This window comes from Seriola dumerili, unplaced genomic scaffold, assembly GCF_002260705.1.
Source record: "Seriola dumerili isolate Sdu_G_001 unplaced genomic scaffold, Sdu_1.0 BDQW01001995.1, whole genome shotgun sequence".
NCBI lineage: Eukaryota > Metazoa > Chordata > Actinopteri > Carangiformes > Carangidae > Seriola > Seriola dumerili.
Genome location: NW_019176250.1, coordinates 442,322 through 455,832, shown reverse-complemented (window position 1 = coordinate 455,832; position 13,511 = coordinate 442,322). Strand labels below are relative to the sequence as shown.

The following is a 13,511-nucleotide window of genomic DNA, read 5'->3' as shown; positions in this document are numbered from 1 at the left end:
TTTTGGGATGTGGACTGTTGGTTGGACAAAAATAAGCAATATGAAGATATCTCAGTATATTTTCCCTCTAAATTTGATAGATTAAGTGATTAACTGATCAAAAAATAATCATTAACTGCAGCCCTACAGAGCACTAGATTGATGGAATGGTTATTCTTGTGTTGTGGGTATAGGCAAAGAGATAAACTTGTTTTATGCCCTGTTCGCTATAGCAACAGATGAAGCTCTCTGCATGATCTGGCACAAAGTCTTCTCTCTCTCTTTCTCACACACACACACACACACACACACACACACACACACACACACACACACACACACACATGAACAGCTTAGATAACACAGAGTCTGAAACATGGAGGAAAACACACCCTTGGTTTCTTGGGGTCTGTGTGTGTCAATGTGATTTAAACATGCCTCGTAATATATTTTTAGCCTGGAATAAACAGACCACATTTCACAACCCACTTTTCTACCTTTTATATATATATAGATATATATATCTATATATATACATACACCCACCCACCCAAACACACGGTCTATAATTAGGTGCAGAGAAGCACAGTGTTTGATGTTTCGACTCCACCCAAATGAACACACATGTCCAGACAAGCACACACACACACACACACACACACACACACACACACACACAGACACAGTCAGGACAAACACAGGCCACTGTCTGTGTGTGTGACTCAACCCTTTATTTCTCCTACAGGACACAGGAGAGGTGATGGATATGAGTCTAAAATCCTTCACTGCTTAGAAAACATAACCCCCCCCCCTCTCTCATTTTCAATTTCCAGCTCTCTCTCTCTTCTTTTTGTTGCAATAAATCTTGTTTTTATTTTTTTATATCTCCTTCAGACCCGTTACTTATAAAGCTGGCCTGTGTGCGAGCGGGTGTTTGTGTGTGTGTATTTGGCTCTGCTCTGTAGTGACTGTGCAGTATGAGGACTGACACGGGGCTATAACATTAGAGGCTGTCTCCTCGCTGCTACATAAATCCCCATTTCCTCCACAGCACGCTCTGCCACTCATAGCCTGCGCCCCCTCTTTGATAGTTTTCATAGGGTGGAGAAGTGGAGCCAGGCAGAGGGGGGGAAATGGTCTCCTGCTGTATTTTGGCTGTGTGAGAACATTAGGCCATAATGCTTCCTGACAGCTTGAGGAAGCGGACAATTATCCGGGAACAGGAGCGGGAATGGTAGTGAAGGACAGGGGATGTCTGGAAGAGAGGGAAGAAGGAGAGGAGAAAAGGAAAAAGAGAGGAAGAGGGTGGAGATTTGCAACAGTGTAGTAAAATGAGTTTGAGACTTGGTATGAGTCTATAAGATGACTTATGTGCTAGGCCTTACTCAGACCTTGGTGAATCATGGTTGACTAAATCAGAGGAAGGGTGTGCTTGCGTGAGTTTTTGATCAATCGGATAAAAAGTGGAGGCATGTGTAGCTGGAGGCCGTGTGTCTCCTCCTAAATCATTATCATTTGATCTCCAATTACAACAGCGCCTCAATCTGGTTGACGCTGCCTAGGTGACATCACTCTGGATCATCAAACACACTGGTGTAGGTAAAATCATCAGTAACAATTTACCTGAAGCTTCCTGATGGGAAGTTACACCTATAACCTCATTATTAGTCATCAGTTCACATAGGTTTCTGTATTTTTGTGTTTGTTTACCAGTTCACACGAGGAGAGGTTATTGGGCAGCTGATTAAGCCGTACTTTGACACCAGATAAGAGCAGTTCAGACAGTACCACTCCCGTTGAGGCTGTCATGAACTTAATAACCCGAAGGAATGTCTTTGACATTTTGACTATATCCAAAAACCAGCAGGTCAATCTAAGTAGCAAAAGTTTTGATTTTATGTGTGTGTAGGTGCACACCCCTCTCTTCAGATAAAACATGATTGAGCTGTTAAGCTAACTTCACTTTCCAGCTGAATTTAAAAGGGTCAATACTGGGCTCTTCAGTGATAAAAACAACAAACAGCACTATATATCTTTGGCTCCTGACACACCAAGCCGACAGTCAGCTGCCGGGCACATTTGGCCCATTGAGCATTTTGAATCGCAACAGTGAGAGAGCTTACTGACTGGCTATTCAGTCTTGTGAATCGCTGATTTTACCCATTTATGGTAGTTTGTTCTAATGCTTTGCTTCTGCTTTTTCCTTTCTTCCTCCAAAAGGAAGACCAAAGCAGAGCTTTACCGTGTCAACTGTGCCTTCTATTCAGACTTATTCTCCATTTGTATTCCAAGAATATATAACAGGACCCACAAAACTGGTTTGCTTTGTGTATGTGCAGTTTTTTGGGATTTGACAGGCTCCCTGTTTCCTCCATGCAGGTGTATGTGAAGAATGCATGTGCATGCAATGTTCAGCCACCAGTCAGTTGTAGCTGTAGTTGTAGTTTGTCCTGTGCACATTTTAACATAAAACCTGAGGTGACCTGAGGTATCCAAAGTTTTTGATCATCTAGCCTTTGTCATCCCTAGTTCTTTGAACTCGGTTTGGTGTGTCACACAAACCCTCTCTGCACATCAAGGTAAAGGGAACATTAAAAACAGGTGTACAGCACAAAGTTTTGCTTATTTAAAGCACGAAGCAAATGCACTGCATATTTGATTATTTTCTTTGCCAGAAAAGAGGAAAACAGAAAGCTACCAAGCAGCAACCCACATATGGTCAGAGTCCTGCCAGCATGAACCTGCTCTTTGTTAAAGGGTCACACATAACATAGTTGAGAGGAAACTGAGGTGCATAGACAGATGTACAGCTGGATCTGCTTTATGTTCTATTCTCGACATATTTAACTTTTCTGTTACATACAAATTCAAAAGACCATGTTACAGCAAAGGAATGCAGTGCCCTGGGCTAAAATTACATTTTGAGCCTTTTGCCAAACAATTTATCTACTTTGAGCCTGAGCTGTCAGAAGTTTTGTCTCTGTTTGACTACAGCCACATCACGTGTGCATGTAATGTTCAAAACCGTCTGACAAACCAGATAGATAGCACAAATTTCATATTCATATTCAGGTCATATTTTGCTTTACCTGAGTTAAGTGCCCAACTTGCTGTGAGGAATCCAAGGTTAAGCTGAGATGAAAAATACTCCACTGATAAAAAAGAAAAAGAAAAAAAACATCTACCAACACTGGCAGACTGTCAGGATACCATGAAAAGAAAAAGATATCCTTTGATTTAGTGAGGTGAATGTGCGCATGTGTGTGTGTGTGTGTGTGAGTGTGTGTGTAAGTGTGTGTATATGGACTAACAGGAGGCAGAAATCTGCTTGACTCTGAGGCAGAGGCAGTGCAGTCAGTTTGTGTGAGGAGTGTGTGTGTGTGAGAGCGTTTTAGTGTGCAGAGGGCCGGGCGTGTTTCAGCTGGTACCGGCATATACATGCACACATTCACACACACAAGGAGCTGTGGTTAAGCTTAAGGGGCTGAACCAGACACCAGAGCCTCAGCAGGCGCGCTCCACACCTGGTTTAAGCCCTGCCCCCCCCCATCTCTGAAGCCTCCTCCCACTTCCTGACCATATATACGTTGACTATCTTTTCCTGCAACTTCCCACCCCACATTCCTCTTCTCTCCTCCCTCCTCCTCCGCAGGTTCTTTTTCATCCCAGCTACCTCTCTTTTCAGGCATGCCTGCTTTGTTTTCCCCATTCAGGACCTAACTCTAGTGTGACTGCTTGACATTCATTGTTTGTGCCTATTTATATCCACTATAACCGCACTCAAACCCTGCAATTTCTTCCTTCTCCTTCCCTCGCCGTCTCTCCCTCTACGTGGCATAGTCTGAGTACTGCGTGAAGGTAGCAGTTAGGTTGTTAGTGGAGGGTGGTGAGCACAGTTCAACTACTGAACTTAACATAATCACAGAGCAGAGTGGAAACTGCTCTCTGCCTTTGCTCTTTTTTCTAACCTCTCTGTGTCTCTCTGCTTCTTTCTCATCATTTATTTTCCACAGCCCTTGAGTGCTTTTCTGGGGCAGAGCACTCCACAATTTGTTTTGGCTCTTGGCCTTTTTACTGTATATATGGTGTGCTTGAGCAGCACCTTCCTATTGAGTAGATGTTCATAGACATGCTACTTCCTCTGACTGCTGGAAACGGAGAAGGGTAAGCTGCCTCATCCGTATACTTTTAGAGGTAGTCCAACTTTTCAAAGGCTGATGAACTTTTGGTCATTCGTAGTCTCACATGTAACATAAGTTAGGTGTCATATGCCATTTCCAATTATATTATCACCAATTTAGAAGATAGTTCTAGCAATTATATATTGCATTTACATAAAGTTGGGAGACACGCACACGCATATAAAAAAAAGTGGTCAAGCAGAAGCTGCTCCCTAAACTCCAATACTCCAAAAAAATGGATCCTACACTTCCTCGAATGCAACTCGACAGAGTGTTTTTGTTAGACCATTCTAAAATCTTTGTGTCCAGTTTATAACACGGGGTCAGTATTTGAGAAGACAGTCCTGCAGTGCTGAAATATAAGCTGGCGCTGTAGATCTCTGCTGTGAGTGACATTCACAGATGTACAAAGAGAACACAAAAGTGTTGGTGGGTTGTTTAGGGGCAGTATGCTTAATGATTGGATTGTACTGTATATGGATTTCAGACATGTCACAAAGCATTAGTGAGTCAGAGTGTGAACCTATATCTGTATAACAGTATGACTGTATTTGAGTCTACCTGCTGACAAATTTGCTCAGTGCTTGATATGAAATGATGCACTCACATGTATGGTAAATGCTCAGGCACGATTAGGATACGTTCAGTAGAAGTAGAACAAGTAGTAGTTGTTAGTTGTGTGTTTGTGTGTGTGTGTGTGTGTTTATGTATGTGTGTGAGTGAGAGAGAGCGAGAGAGAGAGAGAAACACTTCCAAAGCAGGAATGATGCTGCAGGTCCCAACACAGGTCCACAATTTGCCCATGGGGTGTTTTTACATAGTGTGAGTAAAGCTGGGTGTGTGCACTCTGAGATTGAAAAAGAAGTAGCCTATAGGCATAGATTTAAGACTTTTTCGGTATGCACTCTACAACACAGGTAAAGTTCTGAGTACAGACAGCCATACGTGTAGACTGACCCCATCTCTGCCTTTTTTACCTCAACACTGGCTCGGAGGAATAATATTATTGTTTATCTTCCAAGGGTGTGCGGCTAAATGGCGGTTTAGGGTAGTGTTACCCCTTGGTGTACTTGAAGTCCCTGTGGGCCCGTCTCTGCCACGCGCCTCCAGAGTTCATTAGAAACACATTACGAACAGATCAGCATGACCCTCATCCTCATGATTCCTCCTGACCCCACACCCACAGCCTGCAGGCAGACGCTGAGATTACAGCAGCATGAAACCACACCCTAACTAAACACACCTGCAATAACATGACTACTTCATTAATACAAAACTGAGCTGGGGATTAAACGACATACAGGAGAAATGAAGCTTTTCATGGCAGGGGATCCAGTGGAATCTGGAAAGCTTTCTATAAATCTACAATTTGGCCCACAGCTCAAAAATCAATACCTCTATGAAACGTGTTTTAAACTATTTCAGGGAATAAATGTAGGCAAAAAAACTTTTCAAAGACACCTTGTGCTGTAATTTAACCCTATCCTCTACCAGATAGTGCAAAAGGAACTATTGCAAATGCCATGGAGATGTGAACAGGACAACCAGTACGCACAGACACTGTGGATCCCGTCTCATGCACTGTCTGTCTGAGTCTGTCTGGTGAACCACTGATTTGACTGCTCCAAACATTTTTTTTACATTACTTACATACAAGAAAAACTCTGTAGCTCTGGCAGACTAGCCAAAATCAGTCTCCAGGCACTCAGCGACTGCTACACATTATTAACTTTCAGCTTCTCTGTATGTCCCATCTTTCTGAAAGCACTGATGCTTTTGAAGCTCTACTGAAGCATGAATATCACTGTCCCACTGGACCCCGGCAACATCCCAGACAGACAGACCCCTCTATACATGAACACACGCACCGTCTCGCTGGTGGGTCCCGCCTGAGTGGATGTCTAAATATTTAACAACATTTTAAAAGCACCAGCCCTCCCTTTCCTCCAGGGTGTCTGCTAAGTCCTGCAAATTTGAGAATTAAGAAATCCAGATGCCCCCTGACATAGAAAGAGACCCAGAATGTCTCGTGGGAATGTCCTAAATTGCCACTTGACTGCTTTTATGCTCTTGTTAGCAGTTTAGCAGAAGGTCAAGACTGCCATTGTCCTCTTTTACAAAGTGCAGAAAGTCAGAGATAGGACTAAACTAACCAAAAATTCGAAAAACATATCAGAAGTTCAGTAATTGATTGTACTGATATGAGCCATATGACGGGCATTCATCTACAGAAGTAGCAATCGCACCTACATGATGATTTCAAGAATGGGATTGTCTGTGATATGAGCGTGTGTCTCTCGTCTTTTCTGGTGTATCTCTTCTGCTCTCTGCACAGGTGGGATTACAAGGCTAATTCCATTTTCTTATCTATGCAGGGCCATCGAACTCTGAGGTCCATTTTTTCTGAGGGTTGCTTTTTCCTTGTAATAGGAGAGACAGCTGGAAGCTGTGGCACTATCACCATCAAGACTGGTCTATCTCTATCTACCACACCAGGCTTAGTCTACCTTCATGTACACACATGTGAGACACCAGCAGAGACCAAGAATGTATCAATGGCGGTGAGCATATGTGTGAATGTGTGTGCTTGAGTGTGTGCACGCACAAGATAGGGGCTGCATGTGGAGACAGAGGCTCTCTTTCATGAGATTTTCTTCCACCCAGGTCAATTATATCACATCGCACTGCCTAGGGAGAGAGAGAGAGACAGAGAGCAGACTATCCCCCAGACTAAAGCAAACCAGGGGGTGACCTTCCCATTTAAGATGGACAGCAGGTAATGAACATTGACACAAACACATGAGCCACGTGGCCCTGATCTGCCTGGTCTTAAAGATACCATCTTCCTGTCTGTTCCTCCCTCTTTCCTTCCTCTCATCCCCCACTTCTCCCGCTGCATTCCTGACATGCCTCAGGGAGACAGAGGGGGCCTCCAGGACAGACAAACAAAGACACACAACACACACAACACACTCACAATGGCACTGGCTGCAGCCATTGTCTGTGTGCACTGAGGAAAAGGTCTTGGTGCTCGCATACTAAAAGAGAACACCAGTCCCCCTCTCTCAAAACACATTTGCCCTCGCTTAGTTTTACTCAGTGACATAAGAGCCAAGTGTCTGCACTGAAACTGTGGCTGCTGTAAAAAATGTTCTCCTGCTTCTCCCAAATATTTTTTTTTTTAAAGCTACACCCTTCTGGACCCGCAGACTGACAATAAACCACAAAAGTCTGGCTCTGACTGTCATTTAAACTGAGTGATGTCATGAGATTGCAAGTGAATCATATCAGCCTGAAGTAGTGGTGCTGCTGGTGTTGGCATTAAAAGGCCTGCAGCAACTCACTGTGGAAAGTCAATGCAACACTGACCTCTTCTGGTAGACACGCCACATGGCAAAGAATGTATAGATTTTTAGAAATTAGATTTCACAGACATCAAGTCTCTAAGGTCAGCAACAAATCTTCGCAGTTAAAGTTCTGTCCACTCTCATCGAATCACAACTATGTGCTGACATGACTCCTACTTATAACGATGACATGTGACATTTCTACATTTCAAAGAGATGCAATGTGTATTTGTCAATTTGTGTGAACTGTCGGACTTAAAGAGCTTCTCTGAGTCGGTGTACTTCCTGTTGATGTCTGTTTGAAACCTTGTTTCCTTGCTGCCCCTGCAGCCTCCATTTCCCTCCAGCTGTGGAGCCCAGACTTCCGTGATGGTCAGGTTAATAGCTGGGCCACATAGCTTAGCGCTACATTAGCCGACTAATCCCCCTTTCTTACTGCAGCTAACCTAACCTCATGTTTCCAGGGTCCATCTGACATGGATAACTGCTGGATTACCGAGGCACACCAGTACGTGGGAAATCTGAAAATACCCACAGGAACACGTAGAAAAGTGTAAAATCCTTGCACACTCACTGAGGTGTAGTTGGTCTTGCCCATGTTGTGGTTCTGGTTGTGGTTGAGGTTCTGATTCTCCTGCTCTCTGCACTGCAGCCCAGCCAGGTGCCTCTCCAGGGCTGCCCAGTCCATGGTTGGCAGAGGTTCTTCCTCTACACCCTCCTCCTCTTTGTATCCTCCCATCCGTACACCAGTCCCTCCACTGCTTTCTCCTCCACCTCCTCCACCACCACCCCCGCCACTGCTGCGGCTCCCTCTGCCTTGACTGGAGCTGCGGTGGCTGGGCTTGGGAGTCCCTGTGCCCCCCTGTGGTGTACCGGGGGAGTGGAGCTGGTTGCTCCTGGGCAAAATCAGATTGCCATTCTGTTTCAGTTCCTCGGGGACGGCTGCGACTGAGGTGGCAGTGTGACCGCCGGGGGCCGGGAGGGGCGGGACGGTCTTCACATCCTGGAATTCTTCGGCGAGGCTGCGACTGTTCACTGTCTTCCTGTAGCCTTTGCTAAGGCCGTCAACTCCCACAATGCCTCCTCCGCCTTCCTCCTGACCAGGAGGCTGTGGAGAGGTGTAGTCCTCTCCATACTCACTCTCCCACTCCTCTATCACCTTCTTCTTATACTCTTGGTAGTCCTCGTCCTCCTCATAGTCCTCTAAGGTGACCAGGTCCAGAGAGGGGGAGGATTTGTAGTCCTCCAAAGTGGCCAGGTCAAGAGAAGGGGAGCAAGGTGTAACCTTGTTGGAGTTGGACTCTGAGCTGGAGCGACTGGATGCATCACTCCCCAGGTCCATGCCATCCTCCCGGTAATCCTGCAATGACAAAGGAACAGAGAGAAAGAATGAGATTGAGGACAGGACACAGGAACATGTGAGGAGAAAGGCGGGTTTGAAACAGATATATTCTATGTTGGACAGAGTGAACAATGAGGGAGGGACGGGGGAAGGAAAAGTGGAAAATTAAAAGAGAATTTGGGGAAGTGTGTAGACTTAGATTAGTCACACCAGTGTTGTGGTTTCAGACAGGCGACCACAAAGCACTTCCTGTCCCGCAGGAACTTCCTTTATGCACAGAATTTTGTAGTTACAGTCTCCTTTGGATTTGTTTGCTAGTCTTCCCCTCTACGGCTGTACTGCTCCAAAGCTTCAGAGTCTTTCTAGACTACGCTCACTGTTAATCTCATTCCTTTTGCATTCCTCTGTAATGGTAAATGTGAATGTGTGTGAGTGTGGGCTTGTGCAGTACTTGACACACACAGAGAAGGCAGAGTCTGTGTGGCTGGATGTGTCAGAATATTATCCCACCACCTACTACTACATCTGCACAGCACCATGGGGACAAAACAGGGTGTTAGGAAGGCTGAGAGTGAATGACACTGACGTGTCAATACACAACACACCAAACTGTGACATGGACAGATGAGTCCAGAGTTGTCGTCTAACCTTGACTGTGTTGCTCCTGTAGAGCCCCAATCACTGCCTGACTGACTAGTTTGCAGCTAATGAAAACATTTGTGTTGTTTACAACCCTCCACAAATCTTCGCCTGACCCGAGCCTTCTCTTGCAGAGTTATCAGTCTTTTCTCCACAGGAGCACATTATCATAGTGTCTCACACCACTTTTAAAAGTTAATGAAAAGCAAGGAGCAGCAAAATTTCTCTCAGGGCAAAGAGAAATTAACGACACCTTCCCTACGTGATCCACATTATGAGCTGCTGTGGAAAATAAATTAATTATGAAGATTGCTGATTACTGGTTTGGACCATGAGGTAGTTTTGCCTCTTACAGAAGATTCAAGAGGGAGAAACTGCAAAACACACAGTAGCAATTCTAATGGGAATAAGCTTTCTTGAGTTATGGCTACTAGATCGCACCTGACCAGACATTGGCTGCTGACGTCAAAGTACAATACACAAAATAGGCAAAGCAATGTGACTCAGCATCTTGGAGACTAGATACACAAATTGCTGATACAGTGTTCAGACATGAGCCACTCTGTGCTGAGAAACTTTGCATTTCCCTGTGAAATGCGAACAGGTCAAAGAGAATAGAAGCGAAGGTGCTGCAGGGGATGAGCACGAATGGGGCCACAAAAGCCACGTTTTGCCTTGACGTGGTGGGAAGTTGTCATTAGACAGTTAAAATGATGGTATTAAAAACACATTGGTAACACGTTGCATTTCCACAGGGGTATTGGGACCTTCATTTGTGTCCAGAAGGAGAGTTGCATTTCAGTAGTATTATTTTACTCACTCATCAATTAGACCGGTGCCAGAATGTATGATTGTTTGTTAGTCTCAGTCTAGAGAGAGTAATAACAACTAAACTGCCCTTGGGATCATTTTCAACAATCTGTGTGTTCTTGACATAAAGAACTCCAGGAGCCCCGGTGGGTTTACAACTGAAGGGGGAGGATTTAAGGGCACACACACACACACACACACACACACACACACACACACACACACACACACACACACACACACACACACACACACATTACCAGCCTAGTTATGGCCTAATACTCGAAATCGCTTGGACTATGTATTTTACAGCAAAAAGGACTGCGGTCACGAGTTTGTAAGAGGTAATATTTAGGCTCAAAATGTTGCATGATTAATCATATAACGTATCAATTTATCTGTACAGCGTAGAACAACCTTACCGACGTGTTCATGAAACGCGCTGGATCACTACTCGGTCACCAGTCCCTGTCGTGTATGAACCGGCCCGTCATCGTGGCTTTGTCACCCATTAATTGCTATAAAAAACCCGGATTCAGGAACTGGGTGGGTTTTCCTCTCCAAAGTAGGAAGACCGCTAAGTAGAAGCGGAGTATCCAAGCTGCTATCGCGTTTCAAATCTCGGTCATCGATCCTTTTTCTTGAAGTGTTATCCCGATTTGTGCTGCCTCCAAACAGCGCCTGGTTTCCAGATATCATCACGTCAATACATGATGGTCACACGAGCCCGATTAATATAATGCAATCATTTAAAGTATGTGTGAATGGGGGGGGGGGGGGGGGGGGGGGGAGATAAAGAGAGAGAGAGGGGAAGGCGCTGCAAGAAGGCAGGCTGGAGCGGTAAAGCTGATCCGCTATGGGATTAACCGAAGCGCAGGCAGACCATACAGGCTGGATTTGGCCAACAAAATACATGCAAATTGACAGCTGCACCGATCCCCACCCCGCAGCCGGGCGGGTGTTTGGGGGGAGTTTAATTTATGTCAAAGACTACCCTCACAACTCTGCCCGTCGATCTCTAGATGCCTTGTAAGGGGACATCATCGCGCATACGCCCAGTCTTTGCGTGCATCGAGCGCACTCCAAGTGGCATTTGTACACGCATGACAGCTCCATGATTACATCTGGCAACATATACCCTAGGCTGTCATTTATTTTAATGGATGCATTTGATTGAAAATGACACGTTATTCAGGTTATAAACATTAGGAAAATACACGCGCGTTCCTTCAATTTGCAGAGTCATTCATAGGCTACTCAAATGATGTAATGTTCCCCAAAAAGTCCCAGGAGGAACCTGATATCCCCCGGCAACAGCGGTGACAGAAACGCCCTATATCACACGGCGGATGACACCCGCTACAGCTGTGACCAGACGGACCCCCTGTCAATACACAATTATCGGTCAAAATTAAAGTCACCGGCTGCGTGGATAAAACCTGCCCCGGGAGACGAGCTAAAAGTAGCCTGGATGCAACATCAGTGCCATTGAACCGAGCCTATATACTCACTGCCATCATCTGTGTAGCTTCCCCTCCGTGTCTCAAGACATGGTAAAGTATAAATCCCAGCTGTTAGACAACGGCGACGGTGCTGACTTGTTTCACAGCAGCTTTATTCTAAGGACGGGTGGTGGTGGTGGTGGTAGTGGTGGGGCTGTCTTCGCCGGAGAAATTACAGAGAGCCGGTGGATAATTCAGTACAGTCATCGCTCTGAGTATAGTCTGTCCACAGCGGAGCCAGCCGGAGTCTGGGGTCTTGATTGAAAAAAAAATAATAATAATAATGATAATAACGGGGATGGCTTAGAATCCCAGCAGGTCAGCGCCGCTTCCCTCTTCTCCTTCCCGGCACACAGAGAGATACCAAACTAACAATTCAGCCTGCGCTCCCGCTCCCACGTCAGCTGGAAAATGAATAGGCTCGGAGTAAAAGTGCGTCCCCTTATATTGTGGGCTCGCGCACGTTTCAGAGCTTCCACTCAAGCAGGCGGCCTTTATCACTCAGTTAATACTCAGACTTAAAACTAAACGCAAAGCAAGAACGCTGCTCCTCCGTGGCTGGCACAGGTCTTGTGTTTGTGGCGGCACTCATATATGCCGGCTCTTTGTCGCAGCCTGCAGCTCCGAGGAGAAAGTGACGACGACAGAACACAACTAAAGCCCAACCTTCTGCACCCACTGACCTTGCAAATGGCAGGAAGAGACAGAGGGAGAGAAAGAGAAAGAGATGGAGAGAGAAAGAGAGAGGAAACTATCTGTGTAAATTATTAAACATACTTCTGGTGTTCTCTATTTAGAATATTTCTAGACGGGTTTTCTATCACACATATACTGTATAAAGAAAAACCTCGGGCATCTTAAGGACCCTTCTACTGTGCAAAAACTGTCATTTTCATCTTACACCGAATTGCCTGTTTATTGGTACACCTGTACAATCTAATGCAATCCAATGCAACAGCCCTGCAATAAATCCAGCCTTTCAGATAGTTGTAATGTTCAGTTTGTGTCACACGGAGGTGAATTCATCTGTTTTATACTAAAACACATGCAGCCTCCACAGCAGGCACAGGTAGCAGGTTCCAAACACTGTTAAAGGTAAGCACAACCACAATAACAACACTTTTATTGTGCAAAAATATAGTGTTGTTCTATAAAATCAGATGCAGCACAAAGGGCAAGTTGATCATCAAACATCTACACATGAAAAATCACATATTGCTTGGAGACTTCTATATTAGATTAACAGAGCAGTACCAATTCCCAACAGTGCAAAAGGAGCTCACTATCTCTCCAACAATCTATACACCATTAAAGGCTCTCAACACTACTGACATACTTCCTTTCTCATAGCCTGTACTTTTTAGTGCTCTCCAATGTTAGGTCCAATATTACTGTATATGACCTATCTACTGCAACCGCAGTACAAAACAACAACCAAATACAGCCTTGAAAAATAACAATTATCAGCCCTTACTTTTTGAATTGCGGTAAAGCTGAAACTATTCGTTTATTGATCCACTGGTCGATTGGCAGGCAAAAATGCCATTCATTTAGCTGGTTCCAGTTTCTCAAATGTGAGAATTGGCTGCTTTTTGTAGTCATAAATGATAGTAAAAAGACTATAGGCTATTTGGGTTTAATGCTATTTTAGCTATTTTAAGGGCTCTGAGAAATTATGAGAATTTTGATTTGATTTTTATGCTAAATGATA

The 13,511-nt window shown here is 44.8% G+C and overlaps 1 protein-coding gene across 2 annotated transcripts in view; it reads right to left on the bottom strand.

Moving 5' to 3' along the window:
• schip1 (schwannomin interacting protein 1) overlaps positions 1–12,343 on the bottom strand; it is a 42,580-nt gene extending 30,237 nt beyond the window's left edge. Inside the window, exons 1-2 of one of the 2 annotated variants that reach the window (XM_022768976.1) lie at positions 11,810–12,343; positions 8,082–8,867 (exon numbers count right to left, since the gene is read on the bottom strand). In XM_022768976.1, coding sequence (XP_022624697.1) covers positions 8,082–8,867; positions 11,810–11,818 — 795 coding nt within the window. In that variant the 5' untranslated portion in view covers positions 11,819–12,343. Of the gene's footprint in view, positions 1–8,081; positions 8,868–10,720; positions 10,924–11,809 lie in introns of those variants that run through there. The other variant, XM_022768975.1, reaches the window with a different exon arrangement.
• Positions 12,344–13,511: the final 1,168 nt, after the last annotated feature.